Source organism: Scomber scombrus, chromosome 24 (assembly GCF_963691925.1).
Source record: "Scomber scombrus chromosome 24, fScoSco1.1, whole genome shotgun sequence".
Lineage (NCBI taxonomy): Eukaryota > Metazoa > Chordata > Actinopteri > Scombriformes > Scombridae > Scomber > Scomber scombrus.
This window is the reverse complement of record NC_084993.1, coordinates 4,327,666-4,347,516: the sequence shown is the minus strand read 5'-3', so window position 1 is coordinate 4,347,516 and position 19,851 is coordinate 4,327,666. Positions and strand designations below refer to the sequence as shown.

At 39.0% G+C, this 19,851-nt stretch overlaps 1 protein-coding gene across 1 annotated transcript in view; it reads right to left on the bottom strand.

Annotated features, from left to right (window-relative positions):
- Window positions 1–8,768: 8,768 nt before the first annotated feature.
- The window catches only part of LOC133976665 (fibronectin type III domain-containing protein 5-like), a 37,215-nt gene continuing 26,132 nt past the window's right edge, over window positions 8,769–19,851 (bottom strand). Inside the window, exons 5-9 of the mRNA XM_062414923.1 lie at window positions 17,421–17,522; window positions 12,911–13,013; window positions 11,839–11,928; window positions 11,534–11,700; window positions 8,769–9,658 (exon numbers count right to left, since the gene is read on the bottom strand). Of these exons, the coding sequence (XP_062270907.1) occupies window positions 9,617–9,658; window positions 11,534–11,700; window positions 11,839–11,928; window positions 12,911–13,013; window positions 17,421–17,522 (504 nt within the window). The 3' untranslated portion in view covers window positions 8,769–9,616. The remainder of the gene's footprint in view (window positions 9,659–11,533; window positions 11,701–11,838; window positions 11,929–12,910; window positions 13,014–17,420; window positions 17,523–19,851) is intronic.

Sequence of the window (19,851 nt, the reverse complement as noted above, 5' to 3'; positions counted from 1 at the left end):
CAACCTCTGACTGACTGAGAGAGAATGTCTTAACCACTGAGCCACTGGATCTTCAGTGGAACAGAGGTTTTCTCACACTTTTCTCTCTGTCCTCTTGATGTTGGACGTTAAAACTGTGCACGATTTGAACCAACAACCTGAAGCTTCCCAAGCAGTCTTCTAACAGCCTGAGCTACCTGGACTGACTCTCTTACTTACTTTTTAAAGAGGTTTTTACTCTTTATTTGGGCTTTCTGACTTTAAAAGTAGAAACCTGGGATTGAACTCACAACCTCTGAGCCAGTGAGATGATGTCTTACCCACTGAGCCATTGGATCTTCATTGAGGTCTGTTGTTTTCTCACAGGTTTCATTCTGTCGTACACATTGCTTTAGTTGTGTCAATAACATTAGTCCTCAGCCTGGAAGTGAACCAAACAGACTGTGTTTCAGTAAGCGTTGGAGCTCATCCTGCTGAGCTGTACCTCTCCACAAGCTACTGAGTGCTGGATCTCTTATTTGTGTTTCCTGTGAGAAGATCAACAGTAAAGAAGTTGATGAGTACCTGAAGGAGGATTTGAACCAGGACTTGTTAGTGTAGATGGTTTCTAACTCTTATCCTGCTGAGCTGTATGCAGCTACAGGTAGCTCTGTGCTCGTTCTCCTATTTGTGCTTTTATCTGAGACGCAGCTGAACAGTAAAGAATGAGATGAGCATGTGAAGTCACTGGATCTTCACTGGGTTTTCTCACACTTTTCACTCTGTCCTCTTGATGTTAGACTGCAAAAGTGCCCCAGGATCAAAGCCACTACTTCTACATTTGCAGCGCAGTCTTCTAATCTCTTTTATTGTCTACAGATTCTCTTTAACTCCTCTGATGAACTTCCTCTTATGTTTTTTAAAATATATTAGGTTGTTCTAACTAGGTTGACTCATCTCATACATCTGACTTATTATTTCACTGGACTTTTTACTGCTAAATCGGCTCTTAAGGCTGTTTTTACATACAACTCATAGTAAAGTGCTTCAAACAGGCCCAGCTGGATCTAACAGGTGTGTTAACGAGAGCAATCAGAGACAACATGGAGGTCTCTTTGTCTCTTCGGCACACCCAGATTCAGGGTAAGAAATGTTTCAAACTTTTAAATGAAGACAAATCTTTGTGTTTCTTCTCAGAAAGTTGGTTTAATAAGTTCCCCACATACACTGTTAATGGTAATTAAAAGTACAAGAGTTAAGTGATTGTTTTATGAAGGTTAATGTCTCAATATTTACAAAGACTGACTGAAGAAAAGGATAAATCAAACTGTCTAGATTGAAAACAGTTGCTGAGAAACTTTAGCTTTAATGAAACATGTCAACACCAGAGAGCATCTAAAACTTAATATTTTACATATATTATATACTTAAACCTAAACATCGCTTTTCTTATTTTCAGTCAAGTTCTGATTATTATAAACTAGTCTTTGTTTGTTAATCTCACTTTAAATCACCATAATTACATCTGGGAACCGTGTTAAACCATCTTTCCTGGAAGAAATACAAACATGCAGCTTCACTCTCACCCTCAATCTCACACAACAGGAGCACCAGCTGTGCTGCACCTCCCTTTATTAATGAAGCACCTCCCACCAACACACCTGCTCCTCCAGCTCATCTCCTGGATCCCACACCCTACATTAAAACCACACTTTAACAACATTACTGAAAATATTGATTGTAGAGAACGTGGCAGACAGATACATATATAACATCTGCAGCTCCAAAGAAAGACAAAGAGTAACATTTAAACATTAGCAGGTGGATTGTGTCACTTGTGTTTCACTCTCATTGTCCCTTTCCTGTGGCACTTTAGTAAAGCAACATTACAGATGAAATAAGATCAATGACCCCAAGTGGAGATTGAACCAATAACCTCACACTCAGGTAATTAATGCCCAACACTTATATGACAGAGCTATCCTACAGGCTGACTTCTGAAATGTTTATGTCATACAAATCTTCTTCTTTCACCTTTTATACTTAGTAATATATCGTAAGTAATATGAATGAAAATGATGTAGTTGTGATAGGGGAGATTCCCGATTGTTTCTGACAGTGACTGCGTGGAGTAGTGGGTTAGTTGGCCGCCATAAGACGTCATGGATTCAACGTAGGCTGGTTCGACTCCGCCCGTGGACAGGATCTGGATCATCGGAAGACACGTTTTCAGAGGGTGGTGAGTATATTCTAATCTGATTATCACAATTATGGAATTGGTGGTTGTACTGGGGAGAGGTGGAGGTAGGAGTACCAGGGGAGGGGGAGGCAGGTAAGAAGATGGGGAGGGGAGGCAGGAGGGGACTGTTGAGACAGGAAAGGTTTTTTTTTTTTTTTTTGCCTATCTATCTAGCTTGTACTTTGTATTTTGTACTTTGTACTTTGTACTTTGTACAAAAAAAAAAAGTGAAAATTGTCATAACCCCTGAATTTCACCTCTCAGAAACATCGGGGACCAACAGCCCCTCACACACCCTTTCCTACACTGCTCTCCTGTTCCTAGCTCTGACCTGGCTTCGAACCTATCATTACTTCACTATCACCTTATGATCTTGGACAAACCCACTACGCTACAGAGCCTGTCTACATAGTGACCTTTTCTCCGGGCGCATTTATCCTCTCACTTTTGGATGTTGGACTTTAAAAGTGAACATCAAGATTTGAACCAACAACCTGAAGCTTCCCAAGCAGTCTTCTAACAGCCTGAGCTACCTGCACTGACTCTCTAATGTTAGTTTTTTAGAGCTTTTCACTCTTCATTTGGGCTTTCTGACTTTAAAAGGAGCACCCTGGGATTGAACTCACAACCCCTGAGTGACAGAGTAGATGTCTTAACCACTGAGCCACTGGATCCTCACTGGGAGCAGAGGTTATCTCACACTTTTCACTCTGTCCTCTTGATGTTGGACTTTAAAAGCGTGCAAGATTTGAACCAACAACTTGAAGTTTCCCAAGCAGTCTTCTAACAGCCTGAAGCACCAGGTATCCTTTCACTTTGGACTTTAAAACTACTCAGAGCTGTGCAAGATTTGAACCAACAACCTCAAGCTTCCCAAGCGGTCCCCTAACAGCCTGAGCTACCTGGACTAACACTTTTACTCACTTTTTTAAGAGGTTTTTACTCTTTATTTGGGCTTTCTGACTTTAAAAGTAGCCACCTGGGATTGAACTCACAATTTCTGACTGACTGAAAGGGAAGATGTCTTACCCACTGAGCCACTGGATCTTCACTGGGAACAAAGGTTTTCTCACACTTTTCACTCTGTCCTCTTGATGTTGGACTTTAAAAGTGTGCAAGATTTGAACCAACAACCTGAAGCTTCCCAAGCAGTCTCCTAACAGCCTGAGCTACCTGGACTGACTCACTAATGTTAGTTTTTTTATACCGTTTCGGGTTTTATATGGACTTTCTAACTTCAAAAGTAGCAACCTGGGATTGAACCCACAATCTCTAAGATTCAAAGCAGACAGCTAACAAACTGAGCTACTCCCGTAGGGACTCAAACCGCAAAATGAGAAGTTGAAGAAGGTTTCCTAACAAGCTGAGCTGTTTGAGTTGAGATGCCAAGGTGTGGTTTCTTGGAACTTGCAACTGAGGCTCCAACTTGTCAACCTGATTAATTAATAATTGGAGCAATGATTATGAATGATTAACATTATTAATATATGAATAAATAACTATTAACAATTATTACTTTAACATTAATTGAATCAAATAATGTTAATCTATTAATAATTAGTATTAATAATTAATTAATATTAATAATTAATCGATTAATAATGTTAATTGAATCAAGTAATGTCAATCTATTAATTATTAATATTAATCATTAATTATTAATTAATAGTTAATAATGAACAATTAATGGCTTATTCATGTTAATTGAATAATTTTAACATTCATCTAATAATTAATAATAATTATTAATTAATTATTCTTAATATCTATTAATTGATCAGCATCACACTGAAAGCTTTACAGGGTAAAAAATCCCCCAAATTCAAGGACTGCGTTGTTAATTGTGCCTGCAGAGAGAAGATAAGATGATTGTGTGGTGGTTGGTGGTTAAAATGGTGTAAAGATTGAAGAACAGGGCAGCCCTGCTGAGTGGATGTGAAAAACAGCACTTTTTGGTGGTGTGGGGTGTTACCCACTCTGCTGGTGACTTTTTCTGACTTTGTTAAAGATGTGAGTTGAACTCTGAGCCGCTCAGCCCCGTCAATCTTTAGCTCACTGTGTTAGACGGCAGCACTGAAGTTTAAGCATTGTTAGTTCAATCCTGACTTGATCAGTTTTTTGGGGGTTTTTGCTAATCAGCAGCTTTTTAGATGTAAAATCTTGGTAAATGTTTGACTGTGTTAGATGATAATACTGCTTGGATTTGGGACTTTAGGTCGATAGGCCACCTCACGCCTGCAGACCTATATGAGATCTGTGTTGAAGACGCCGTCACTCAAAACTCACATGCGGGCCCGGGATCGAACCCACCACCCCTAAAACACAAGCCGGCTGTCTAACACACTCAACCACAGCCTCACACTAACTACACAAGTCTTCATCAGCTTTTCAGTCTCCAGCAGTTTGTCTGACTTACAAAAATTCACCAAACAGTCGGAATCGAATCCACAACCTTAAAACTTCCTCACAGCCGTCCATAACAGCGAGCTACACTTTTACACTCAATGTGAGCTTTTGTCGCCTTTTCAACCTTCAGTCATGGGACTCAATTTCAAAATTCACTGACGGACGTAGACTTGAACCCACAACCTGAAAAACATCCCTCCTCAATGTGACGGCGTCCTTAGACCTGGAGCTAGTGGACCAGCAGACTAACAAACTCTTCATCAGCTTTTCAGTCTTCAGCAGTTTGTCTGACTTACAAAAGTTCATTAATACAGTTGGAATCGAACCCACAACCTTGTGACTTCAGACTCACGGAGCAACACACTGAGCTATTGAGTCACACTGACTACATATTTTCATTGGATGTTTTTAGTCCTTAGTGGTCTGGCTGGATTCAAGGTGTTGTCAATTAATGTTTTCAATCTTCAGTGGTGTATTTTGTGCCTGACTTGTGATTCAGGATTGAACCCTCAACTTCAAAAACTTCAAGCAGCTGCCAATCAGACTGACCTACTGGACCAGGACAGCTGTTTTTACTGTAATTTCGTGTGACTCACCGCACCATGTCGGTACTCATAATACCGTCCAGCACTTGTAGAGAACACTGGGACAAAAAGCAAAGACACCTTCTCATAAAGCAGTGTGTCTGCTCCTTTTAAACTCAAAGCTCCTCGTCCTCGCCCATCACCACTTAACGACTTCTTTAAATGTCACTGTGAAGGGTGCTGTTATATATGTCGGATTAAAATCTCATTAACTCTGAATGAGATCCTCCAGCACCTGCAGGAAAGGGAGGCCCAGATTCCGATTTTCCTACAACCCTTTCAAAGGAAATTTGACTGCTACAACATTAAAGAAGAGGATTTACACTCAGTCAATGATTCAGTCAAAAGCACTTGATCGATTTTCCTCCCTGGCGGCTTCTTGCTAGCAGCCGTTGGCTCTCGTTCCCTCATTTCTACTCCTGACTTGTCACAAATTCCCTTAGAGCATCAGAGACGATGATGGGCCCCAGGCAAGCTGTGATATTTCAGTCTGTCGCCGAGGGTGACCTGCCCTTTACCTCGACCCTCGCTAAGGATTCCTGCATCTTCCTTTCTGGTCTTTTGTCTTCCTGCTCAAAAGAAAGAGAAGAAAGAAGGGAAAGGCTGGGACTGAAGCCAAAAAACAAAAGGCTAAATATAGGAGGAGGAGCATATTTTCACTGTTAAGTGTGAAGGTCAAGGAGCGCCTGCAGTGTCTGATCTGAAAATCCTTCCTGTGAACTCTGACCCAGGAAACCTTGAAGCTGTGGCTCATGTTCACTGTGGGGTGAACGCTGACATTTGCCTCCATTCAAATGAAATATATGCATTCATTTGGAAATATGCATATGTATAAATATGCAAATATGCAACCTGGTCATCTTACACATCCGCTACATGAACAGATGCTGGAAGCTAATGAATTACACTCTTGTAATCCCTAAATGCTGTTTTGAGTCATTATTTACACACCAGATGTCTTTATTCTAGTTTATTCAAGAGAAAACACCAATATAAAAATCATTAGTGTAAAAAAATATCAGAATCTGCCTTCAAACTCAACATGTGTAGTCTTCTTATGTGTTTTTCTTTGTTTGACATTATGGGAACTATAGCTAGACTGGCTCCGTCTTAAACTAATAAAACCTGCAGAAACCCCCCAAATAAAACTGCAAATTTTCATTTTTATGTTCAGTTTCTATATGCAGATTAATAAATGATCATAACGTGTGAATTAGGGATATTTTGAGGTGCTCATAGTCACAATTGGGGCAGAAAAATAAGTATTTCTCAAAATGTAGAACCATTCCTTTAAGATTTGTTTTTAGTTGAAGATAAGAAACGAAGGCTTGTTCTAAATGAATGGACGCAGTGTCAGCATCTTTTTCTTCACTAACAGCATGTTGAAAATCCATTTTTTGGACCCAATCATGCACACACAGAGATGTTTGTCTTTATGTCCTTGTGATGACACTCATTGATATGATGCATGAACTAGCCCCTTACCCTAACCTCAACCATCACAATTAAGTGTCAAAACCTACTTCTACCCTTAACCTTAAAGCAAAGTCTTAACCCTCAAATTGCCCTTTAAAGTTGTCAAAATGTCCCCACAACACTGGTTTTCAACTGAAACTGGTTCCCTCAAAGACAGAAAAACAGGCGCACACACACATCACTTTATTTCTCCTGCTCACAGAGCTGCATCTGATAGAGTTCAGGCGCCATCTGTTGTCCAAGATTACTTTTTTTTTTTTTTTAACCAGCTGTTGTCATCATGGTCAAGATGTGTCTTTCTTTTTAACCTGAAACTCGTAAGCTGTCATGTTATAAAGGGCAAATTAATGTATTTCTGGCAGCAATATTCCTTTAATTTTAATTGGTTTGTGGATTATAATCAATAGCTGCAGGAATAATTTGGATTTCCTTATTACTGAAATGTAAAGGTTGACTTCATGTGCGTGTGCAGATATTGACACACAAAGATTAATGTCAGCACACATGCGCGCAAACACACACACACACACACACACAGACACACACACACTATTATTATTACAATTGCTGTGCCTGTCATACTACTTCCACATTTTTTTAATTTTCTTTCATGTTTGTTGTTAAGTTGAGAAAACAGAAATTATAATTGGATACTTGCTTCATTTACCAGCAGAACTGATGTAATATGAAGAAAAGCAAATATTCCAAAATAATATGGCAGAAAAATACACATTTTACAGTTTTATAAACAAGTAATGTCTCAGAAGATACTTCAATTAGAGATCTTGTTTAATCTGATTTAAGGACTGTGAGTGAGTGAATGATATTAAAGGGTTAGACGGATATTTTGTTGAGCACTGATATACTGGGGCTACAAAATTAAAAATATTCCTACCATCAACGTTTCTGAAATCTTGAATGACACAAGCTTTGTTCCAGACAGCCAAAAATCTTCTGACGGACTCGTCTGAACTACAAAAAACCCCCCAAAAATGTCACTCACAGCACTGCCAAAAACACCCACTCCTTTCTTTACACAGTACAGAAGCCTTAAATGAAGAGCTGTCAGGTGCTTTAATTATCTAAAATGCTTTGTTAGAGGCTTATCCAGACCAAGAAATTGATTTTTTGGCATGAAAACGACCATAAAGTGTCACCATTATTCATTTAAACATCATTTTTCAGCTGTTTCTTCCATGAAATATCACTATAGTTAATGCAGACATCCCTCTTCTTAGTTAATTTTGTCTTTCTAACAATCACCCACATAAATCATATATTTTATATAAGTAGCCAGCCCTTTTTTCCAGGCCAAGATTGATTTTACACCTCTTTCATTTATAGAAGGAGGGGGTGGATGTGTGTATTGCTTCCTGTTGCGCCTCGTCCACCTCGCTTCAAGTGGAAATATGGCTGAACTTTGACCCGCGGCACAGCGGGACTGGTGTGAGGGGGAGGAGCAGCTGACGTCTCATTCAGGAAAGCATTGATTGTTGCAGTTTCTGGATATCTGTGGAAGAAGGAAAACCAGGCGGCGGAGGAGATATGCTTGTTTAGTTTTCCACATGACTTCTGGCTGTAATTTAAAAGGATAATTACGGTTTATTACAATTTAGAGATGATTTAAGGTATTAGTGAGATCTGGTGGAGCAAAATTGATCAAATTAAGCTCTAGATGTAGACGTGTGATGTATAAAGTGGATAAGGGAGGTGGTCATCTTTACACATCCTGATAACACATATTGCATTTACAGTTTTATGTGCTAATAACAGGGTGAGCCAATAATCAAGTTTTGAATAGTTTGTTCAATTTGCAACCTAAAGAAAAATGCTTGATTAATAGAATGAAGAATTGATGACTTGGACATTTATTCAACTCATAATCTCAAGTTGAATTATGATGATCATGTTCTTAAGAGACACATTTAAGTTGACCTGACAAACTCATCTAACTACATAGACTCAATGGTAAAATATGGGCTCATTTAATTCAAATGATCATGAAAATTTACTTTGTAAAATCATTCTGCTCCCCTCTTCCCAAACCATCATCCCATACATTCAAGTATTTGTCTAAATTACATTTACATTACTAATATCTTTCATTGTTCCACCTTCAGTTTATGTACATAGTCCATTTACATATAATACACTCATCCTGATGTTAATACGGCTTATCTAATTATTTATAAGAGGAAACATACAGTTGAGTACAAATGAATTGCAATTAGGAATTAATTTTAGATGCTTTGAATGTAATTAAATGCACACACACACACACACACACACACACACACACACACACACACACACACACACACACACACACACACACTCACACACACACACTCACACACACACACACGCCACAACACACACTCTTCCATTCTTATGTTTAACTAAAAGGTGACTCATAAAAAGCTAAATATCAGCGTCTCATCTTGTTGCATGTGTCAAACACAGACCTGTTGAAATGACAGTTAAATCTGAGGTGGCCGACATGCTGGCAAATATTCACATTTAGTCTTTGACATCAGAGAACATGGTTTTATGTTTGTTTTTTGGGGGGAGGAATGAGTTTGGTTTGCAGTTCAAAAATGTGGCTTCTTGCACTAGACGCTTCTGAGTTCATGTCAGCTCAATTAAGGCTCTAAAAAGCTGCAATGATATGACGCCACAAGAGGGCCGTTGCACATCTGTCTCCATGATGTTTTAGTCTTCTTCCACTAGAGAGCAGTAGTCCTCCATTTCCTCCACATCTGCATGGAGTGCTTCTTACTTTGCCCATATTTTACAATAAATTAAGACTCTCAGCCAGGTCTGTATATTATATTCTCCATTTGTCATGATAATCCCGCTGTGGTGAATCAGGGCGTGTCGGCGCCACTCGTCCTGTGCTGCAAGTTTCCTGCTGAGTCTAAAAAAAAACAAAACAAAAAGCCCCCGACGTCCTTCAAACTCTAATGATGCTGATGGACGAGGAGGCTCTGTGGAGCTGAGAGAGAGAGAGAAGAGAAAACAGTAATTATAACACATGACTCATAAACACAGGCAGAGGGTCACAAACATGATCATGACTCACAAACTGCAGGACGGCAGCGTACGTTCACATGCACTGCAACGTGCCTTCGTTTCATGTGCTGGATATGAGATGTCTGTCAAAGATTTATTAACGAATCGATGACCTGCTCCACCCGTGTGATCACGCTTGACATTTAATGCACCGATCGAAACTGATCACAACGGGTTCAGCTGAGATTCTCGCTTAATTGCTTCAAGTTTGGGTTGTGTTTTAGGTGAAAAAGGCTCAAAATTGACAAAGTAGGATCACTGGAGGAGAAACATTTGCTTCATTAAAATGCACCTCACATATCATTGTATATTTAATCAAACACACATTTCAATGTCAAATTCTAGAAAATGTGCAAAAGCTTCCAAAGACGCTGAATAGATCAAGATGGGAATGAATAGAAATGATGCATGAGTCTTTGGTTTGAGATCTTCTCTCAGTATGAATCTCTTTAAGCTTTTAGAAGAGTTTGAACAAGCTGATACAGAACAAATATGAAAAGAGAAACTGAACGCAACTATTACTATTAATCAAGAAAATAATTGATGTTTTAATTGATAATTGGAGTCTGCTAAATGCTCTGTACCTCTCTAACCACTGACTTTGCATTTTATTAGCTTTTAATCTGTAGACAAATATCCTGATTGTTGGTTAAAGCTTATCGAGTGTCTCCTTAACTCGAGGAAAAACCTCCCCAGGACTCTGATGTAAAAAAAAAAGAAGGATAAAACCTTTTGTAATATCTTCTAACAGGAGGATTCAAAGCTACATTTCTAATCTGCAAACTGTATTATGGTAAGAAAACTGTGTCACTCAGTCTTTACTTGAGCCTAAACTCCCCCAAAACAGGGATTAGTAAACACAAGGGATCTTAAACTGTTAAAGTGAAAGTAACCTACATCTTCTTTTTAACAGAAAGCATAAATAATGTTGCTTTTTTTTACTATATATTACATTATTTTATTAAATCACTTAAGTATCTCAATTTACATAAACTATTTAACTTATTTATCGAACTAAACATACATAAACTTGACTAAACTTGGATCTAATACACACCTGGAGTTAACCTGATGTGTGTGATGCACAATGTGGATGTTTGTAATTAGTGCTGTAAAGTATTTCTCATTTACTTTTGTTCAAATGTCTTCTAGGAAACACTGAAGTGGATGCTCCCCTAAATGAACCCTAGAAGTATGTTTAAAGATTAAAGAAGCTGGAGGAACAGCTTCACAGCCTGTCATGCCTTCAGCTCTCTGAACACCTTGTCAGACATGAAGGAGTGTATCTGGGGATGACGTCCTTAAAAGCATAAAAGGTAGCAACCCTGTTTTAATGCACCTGCCAGCTTGTTGCTCGCTCGCACTTTTTTGTCCAGGTGAACCTGAACTCTCCTCAAACTGCAGTTTATCGCCACATCGGCTTATATTTAGAAACAAATCCTCCCTGTCAGACTGCTGCTTTGAGCACTATCACCGACTGCATCTCCAGCAGAAACCCAACAAGCGTTTGCAGCGATAGCTCTGTGTTTCCAGCCCTGGTTGTTTTATATTTAGCCATGATGGCAGCAGCCCTGGTTGCTAGGAGATCTCTGATGCAACTACAAAAGGCTCTACAGAGGAAACAAAATATTCCTGGCAGCCAAGAAATGATCATGCATAATAAAGAGGTGTTGCAACAAAATGAAAGCCATGAAGAAGATGAGGAGGAGGAGGAAATTTTTTGTTTTTTTTTTTACAATAAAAAAACAACAACACTACTTTTAAATGAAGTTGAGGGGTTAGAGTGTAAATGAATCACCTTGCTGCTGCGTACGGCTCCGTTGTGGTAGACTGGTGAGCTGTGGGCAGAAGCGTTGTAGTAAGAGGAAGTGGCTCGGACCAGCGGCCTCTTTGTCTTGTCCTTGGCACAGCTGGAGTCGTTGTCTTTGATGATGTCGTACTGTCGGCAGAAGAGGGCGATGACGGCTGCGGTGGAAAAGGACACACAAAACAAATGAAACATATGAAAAGAGTGTCTTCTAATAACTTTGAGCTATACCCATGATGATACATCCTTGTCTGCAAACATATCCATATATATAACACACACACGCCCAGCCTCACCTGCCCACAGCAGCAGCACAGTGGTGATAATGAGCAGCTCTCCTGTCTGCAGATGAGGAGTCATGCCCAGACCCTCCATAGCCGGTTCATCTGAGGACACAAACAGAGCAGAACCTCATCAACAAGGCCAAACAAGGTTAATGAGATGCAGATTCCCAGCTGTACAATGTGGTATTTTTTTGTGTGGGACACCTGCTCAGGAAAAGGTATTAAATAGTAATTTGAATCATTATTTTTATCAATAAAAGAGGTTCTACTAAAATATAACACTTTAAAGACTGTATGAGCTCATTTAAACTTGAATTTATGTCAACAAATTATTTTAAAAGGCAAAAAACAACAATATATTAGCCATTTGTTGATATTCTAAAGGTGTCAATCTTTAACACCAGGTCAGCAATGTATAGTTAGTTAGTTAGTTAGTTTAAGCCTAGGTTTTCTCTAGAGATCTGGGCACTATCTTTTTTTTCTTTAAGTTACTCAAATAGAAGGAAACATCATTTTTGGGGGACTATTTGCAGCGGCAGATGAATCCACTTTTGGCACTCTAATGAGTATTTCCAGCAGAATAAGATATATCAGGCTTTAGATATGCACACAGTACTTATTAGAGGATAAGAAAAATAAACAGTATCACCAGACTCTTCCTTCAAATCTGTTTGTTTTTCAGGAGGCTTGACTGTTTGAAACACAAATATTTGGTTAGTCAATCATTGAGGTGTTGTTGCCCAATATGAGTTTGAGTGGCTTAACTTGTGTATAAATATATATTATATCCCCTTATTAATGTTTTCTTGCCTTTTCCTTTTCAAAATGTACTTTTTTTACATGATAAATGGAAGGTCTTATTAAATAATGCTGCTTACATGTGTATATTTTTCAAATTTGTTGAATAGAAAGTAAATTCAAATCCCTGAAAATATGCACATGTATTTGAATCTAATTTATTGGGAATAAATAAGCCTGTTAGCACTTTCTCTGTGTGTGTGTGTGTGTGTGTGTGTGTGTGTGTGTGTGTGTGTGTGTGTGTGTGTGTGTGTGTGTGTGTGTGTGTGTGTGTGTGTTTATTTACGGTGGTCGAGGACTCCAGCAGGATAATGGTCGCTTCTCTCCAGAGTCCTGAAGTGGACGGCGCGGCTTGGCTGGCTGTCTCCATGCGTCCCGACGGATTGAACCTGAAGCCAAGAAAAAAAGAGAAGAAAAATAAGTAACTACTGAAGCTAAGATGAAGACAAATCACCTCATACATTTGGGCTTGTTCACAGACATAACGGAGGATGCCGTTATGTAACGATGATAAGAAACTGGCTTGCAAGGGTATATTTAGCGAGCAAATGGTGCTTTGCTTTTTGGCCGGGATCCTGAATGATCACTGGAGGATGAAGAGTAAATGTAGAAGCAGACTGAAAGCTTGAGAGATAAGAGAGGGAATATATTTGGGGCCACTTTCACTAACAATGGACAATGAAAATCCACCCAGAATACTTTATTATGAACTAATTTAGTTATTTTCTCATTCAGGAGAGCACTGAGATATTTCTTGCCACATGATGAGAGGAGTTCATGGGAGCTGAGCCACTTTGCCCCTTTGCCCCTTTGTCAAGGCACATTTAATGTTTCTGCTTTACTTTCAGGTGCTTGACAGCTGTTAATGGCTCAGACTTCCTACAGCAGCAGTTTGAACATTATTATCTCCGTATGAGACACACAGACAGCTGTTACTGTTAACGAGGAACAGCCAACAAAACCCACTAACCGCCCACGCTGGGGTTTTTTTTTTAAACAAACAAAACATCCATGCAGAAGCTACGGCAGGCAGACTGGAGCTGCTTTTATTGGACAGACGAATGAATCAGAGATCAGAGGATGAAATGTGACAGTTAACTGGCATGAGCTGTTAAATAAAAATCTGGTGGACAAAAAAAACACACAAAATGAGGAACTAGCACAAACTCTTCAGAGGAGCTACAGTTTTAAATTTGACATTAGTGTTTTAATCCACAGTGTTGCTGCCTTACTTTAAAAAAAACATGTACTGTTCCTTATATTATATGACTACTGATGCATCCACACCAGGTGTCATTTGTCTATAATTACTAGAGTTAAGCAATCAGGAGAGATGAGAGAGAAGGGATTGGGTGCAACTGTTTCAAGATTTAGAGAAAAAGTTAAAGGAGGAAACAGAAACACATAGAAACAGCCGGAGGTCTGACTTACACCTGCATCTAGATAATGTTCTGCTAAATATTTGTAAAGCTACAATCTGTCATCCAATGCAAAGTGAAAGCAAACAGCACTGTAATAAGAAAATACAAGATTAATACCTGCTGTAAAAGGGCTTAGAGAGCTTGTAATACACTACACATCAACTCTATAAAAAAATGATGATTTATAAAGCTATTAAACAGTAGTTTACCTCAGTGACTGTAACCTAACAAAACAGCAAAAAGACAAAAGTCTCCATAAATATTTAAAGACTCAGAAGACTATTTTCCATCACTGAACAAACTAAATGTTCGGAAATGACTGAAAATGACAAACATGAGCTCAGCGGGTGTTTCTTATTGTTTTAAACTTTAAAGATGTTCTGAATAGAGGTAGAAGTAGCAGAAAAGTACTGAATAAATCAGAATAAAATGGCCGGGAAACATGTTTATTAAAAATCCTACAAAGTTGACTCTTGACTCGCTGACATCTACATTTTAGAAAAAGTATTTCAGGCAAAATATGTTCTGAAATACAGCAAAGATTTTAACATATCTTCCCACTGTGTTGCTTGGAGCTGTAAAAAAATATCTTTTGCATAAAACCCACTATATTTGATTAAATAAAATAATAAAAACATTTTTATATCTTTTAAGATATGACTTTAAAAAGCTGTGTGGTTTTGTCTGTCTCTAGCACAACTCTTAAACTCTTGTCTCCATTACTTTTTTATTTCATACTCTTTAAAGATTCTCCCTCTTTTTCCAGTTTCTTTGCAATTATTTGAATTTGAAGAGCTGCATGTTATGCTCTGGATCAGAGAGACTGTCTAAAGATATTCTTACTTTGGGAAAAACATTACAGGAGCCTTTTCACCCACTTTGCAAACTGTTTTATATGCAGAGTCCTTCACAGAGAAAATATTTGAAGCCTCGTTCGTTCACCTTTACAATAACAATGCCGGTCCTCGCAGTTCATGATGAGGACGAGCGTCGTCCAGCCTGCAGAGAGTGTTGCCCTTTGGCTGTGTGGTGTTTAATAGGTGCCAACAGGACACACACAAACACACACAAACTCACAAACACACACATACAATAGAGAGCGAATCTAGCCGCCCTCTGATTTCATGGTGTGGGGGATGATGATATAGTATGATGGTTATGTTGGTGTTTTTAAAAAGTCTCACTCTGCTACAGACATGGCTGTCTCCTCCTACGCTCTGAACCCAGAGGTTGAATGCAGCAAGATTCCTGTGGAGACTGTTGCAAGTCATTATGGGAAATGAGTAACGCTGAGTAACAATGGGGAAAGTTAATTACAATTTCATCGCCAAAGAGAAAAGAAAAAGTGTCCGAGCGTCCTCTTAAAAATGACTAATTAGACGGTTGCATTTTTGATCCGTGCAAACCGTCCTTGAGCAAAGAAATTCCTCACTCTGGTATGATAATAAATCTCCTCACCAATCCCCACAGGAAAACTCTCTCTTTGCTCCCCCCCTTCTCTGCTCTCCTCTACAGGGAGGTCAGAGGTCAGAAGTCGTCCCCGGCTGGAGCTGGAGCTGGCGAAGCTTCCGTGTTTTGCGCAATGACACTTATGCGGGACATCTGCCTGCTGACGAGCATATTTAAACGGAGTCCTCCGGCTGAATGACAATCTGTGGCAGTCTGTCAGTCTAATGGATTATAAAAAGTTTAATAGAGTCATGATAATGGAGTCACATTAGGTACTCCTCCCTCACACAGAAGCTGGAGTTTTGAATTAAGGTCATTTGAGCTGTGATATCTAACAGATACGGCATTATAGAAGCGTCACTGGTGTATGTTGATATTAATTAGACACTGAGAGAAGGTTAATAAGAATAAGGGTTCATTTTGCTATTTAGCACTTTGGGGCAAAGGGGATTAATCATTTAGAAGCTGATCTATCAGATGTCGGCAGAAAGCTTTCAGTAAGTGTCTCATTTGTGCTGGTGATGAATTTGTGACTTTCCTTTTCAACACATGATTAAAACTCTTTTGATCAAGGGTTTTTTTTTTGTATTGAAACTTGGTTTTAATAAGCTTGTGTTGTTATCTCAGTTTTGCCTTCATTGTGCATCAGAATATGCTCTGCAGAGCTTGCTTTCCTTTGCAGAGGAAGGGATCATCTCTTCCTTTTTCTTCTTCCAGGCAACAAATTGGAAGATTAAGACTTGAATTGCAACCTTTAACAGTGCAAACAAATCAACATTTCCACACTACTCCGTCTTTATATTTCAAATCTTGTTTCTGAGGAATCATATTTTTGCACATTGACTGCCGTCTGTTGCTATGGAGAAGAAGGTCAGAGATGCAAATCAGAGCTGTAATGAATTCAAAACTGTTACAGTTGGGAACTAAACTTGGTGCTGTAGTTGCTGAGCTCATTGAAAACTGACCACAGAATCCTAAAGTAAATTGATTTAAGCAGCAAATTGTAATATTAGTCTTCTCAGCAGCGTAATTCTTAGCCTCCATGTAATTTAAAGATGTGTAAATGAGTGCTTCTTGCTGAAATGTACCTTGGGAGTCGTGGTTCACTTCTACTTCAAAATGTTCTGCTTATTCCTTCAACATTTTACTAAATAATCTAATATGTTGTAATGCAGTTGCTAATCTTTTGCCTGCATTATTCATCTAGGAGAGTTTTACAGTATATCCATCCAAATCATGAGAAAAATGAACGGGACTCTACAACAAACACATGATGAGAAAAGAGGTATCTCCTTCTAATAAGCACACTTGATCTTAAAAGTTGTATCTAATGGTTAATAAGTCACTTTCTAATCCTATACTACCACATTGTGAAGACTTCTTTAAGCATTGACAGCATGTTTCAGCCTGACTTTGTCTTTTATTTTTTGCTTCTTAGACTTAAACAAAAACCTTCAGTAGCTGCAGAGAATCTGGACCTAAACCAATTTTTTAACAACGTATTAAATTACAAATCGCTGGTATTATATTTTATTAAAGATAAAAATTTACATTTGACTTTATAGCTAAAAAAAAGTTTTTGCATCCCCTTTATAACCCTTTATTAAATTTTATAGCTGTAGACTTTTAGTAAAAGTGAGAATGTATTAAAGATATAAGGAAGATGTAAAATGTATTAAGAGATAAAGTTATATGTTACAACTTGTAAAATGATATAATATCAATAAATTAACTGAAATTAAGGCCAATTACTTAATGTGTTTAAATACGACCACAAATGACCCCAAACTAGAAGCACTGAGGAAGCTTTTTGAATAGAGCCTGTGTGTGTGTGTGTGTGTGTGTGTGTGTGTGTGTGTGTGTGTGTGTGTGTGTGTGTGTGTGTGTGTGTGTGTGTGTGTGTGTGTGTGTGTGTGTGTGTCTCACCTGGACGCTGTAGTGTGTGTCCTCATCCAGGTCCCACAGCACACACCAGCGGCTTGATGTGTTCACCTCACGGATGGAGCGCTGCATCAGGCCGTCCTGCCTCTGGAGACAAGACGCACGTGCAAATACAAGACAGACACGTGACATCTGGTGGACGCTTGCATACAAGGAGCACCTTTGTTTGAGTTTATGCACACACACACACACACACGCACACACACACGCACACACATGCACCCACACGGAAGCAATATAAACACATGAATATGCACACCCATGCACACACTTTGCATGTAAATGAAACATTTTAATCCAATCTTGGGGACTGATAATGTAGTTTATCAGGTTACAGGACACCCTGGGAGATGTAGGAGCATGGTAGGGACAAAAAAAAAGGTATAATCCAAGCCTATATTCATGAAAGCCTCACTATCCACCACATCATTAAGCCTTAATTAACACTATTCAAATTAGCTATTACTTCACAAGTGCAAGACAGATGTTACAAATGCAAATAAAACCCTACAGTAACCAGCAGCTTCGACTCATCTCAAACCCCTTTATTGTCCCACTGATGGAAATTAGGTCTGCAGGCAAGGTGACACGAGCAATCATCATTCGGGGGAAACAGAGGAACACATTTTGTCCAGAGAGAAATGCAGCTTTTAAGACAGAGAGCATGCACAGTTATCACCTTCAAATGCTTCCCTGTTTATCTGCAGACAGGTGATGTAACTGTGTGGAGGATAGTCAGGGCAGCCCAGGATGGTTTTAGCTCTCTTGTTTACAGGTCAGGAAGTGTACTGCTTGCTGCTGCAGCACTCTGACAAAAACCACGAGCCTATCATCTAATTTTGGACATCATACCACACGAGGCACAGAAGCAGATTCATTAAAACTTCTGTAAATAAAAATAAGCATGGATGGGCAAACAAAACCTGCAGTAACAGATGTTTTTGGCCACTTGAGGGCAGCAGAAACAAGCTATGAACAAAACCCTGATATATTATCATATTTTAAGTTGATATAGTTAACTTGTGATCAAACTGTTGCTTATTGAAACATCCAGCAGATACTAGCCTTCATTTGGAATCGTGTCTTTGGCCACCTGATGAATGAAAGTCCAATATTCACACTACTTTTAGCTCTGTTTTAGTCTACCACATGGAGGAAATATATTTAGCTACTAAACAGTAGCTGCTAAATAACATAACAAGGTTCAGACATCATTTTTCACAAATTGTCCATGAATGCACCAATCATCATCAGTTTGAACCAAACCTCTGGGCCTGAAAAGTGAAGCCGATGCAGAACTCCACACAAATCCTCTTCAATACAGTATGATGTTCATTTAGTAAATTATGGCCCCATTTAAAGTAGAATTGATGATAGAGCAGTTTGTTTTAGGGCAAGGCTACCTTGTGATTGACAAGTCGGTACCATGGTGGCACTTCTGTCTCCAAAAAAAACAACATGGTGACGGTCAAAATGTCAAACTCAAGGCCTCAAAACGGAAGTCCACGAATCAGCGGGTGACATCATGCAAACTGAAAGCGTGCAACAATAAATCATAGAGATGACAGAGCGACTCATTGAGGAGAATAGATCTCTCTTATCCCATGTTTTAAAGGTTAATTATGTATAATGTCTGAAGTGTAGCGGGTCGATTTACCAGAAATAATGCTCACTTTATTATGAGTATCCCACTCCAAGATGAAGTCAAAACTTGGCAGCCCTGGGTAAATCTCAATTGTAAAATTAACAGCAGAGACAAATCTGGAGCAGTTTATTAGCCAGAGACCGAAATCATCTCAATGATCAAAAATATGAGCCTGTAATCTAATTTATGACATCATATTATACTAGGAAATGAAGCAAAATGGTGAAACAGATGTGCAAAACATTTTCTGTTTCTAATAATTTTACAAAAATCCTTCTAATTACCCCGCAGCTGAATGTTGGATTAATTCAAAAGACTTTCTAAAACCCACGTCTTCTGTTTTCGTGACATTTAAATGGGAAAGGGTTATCGACTGCTCGCTAAGCACACCAATTATCTTCACAAACTGCGTTCCTCTGAAGTAGTCCACTTTCGATGGTGGGAGTTGAAGTCTGGTTTAGAATGAGACACAAGTTTCCCAGAGAGTAAATGTGGCTGCAAAGTGCTAAAAGCCGAGGAAAAGTCAATAAATGGAAGGCTGGCAGGATGCTCGAGGCTCTCCAGATGTCTGGATCAGAGAGCAGAGGCAGAGTGGTCTCTTCTGTTCTCTGGAAGCGACGGGTCAGTGAGGACGGTTTTATGGCTGCATAGCTCTAAATAACTGTAATATGCAATATCTTTATGGGAGTTAAAAGGGTTGTTTATCAATGCCAGTGACGCAGAGGATACTCAAATCCATCAAATTTTCAAAAAGGCTGCACAGTTTGCAAA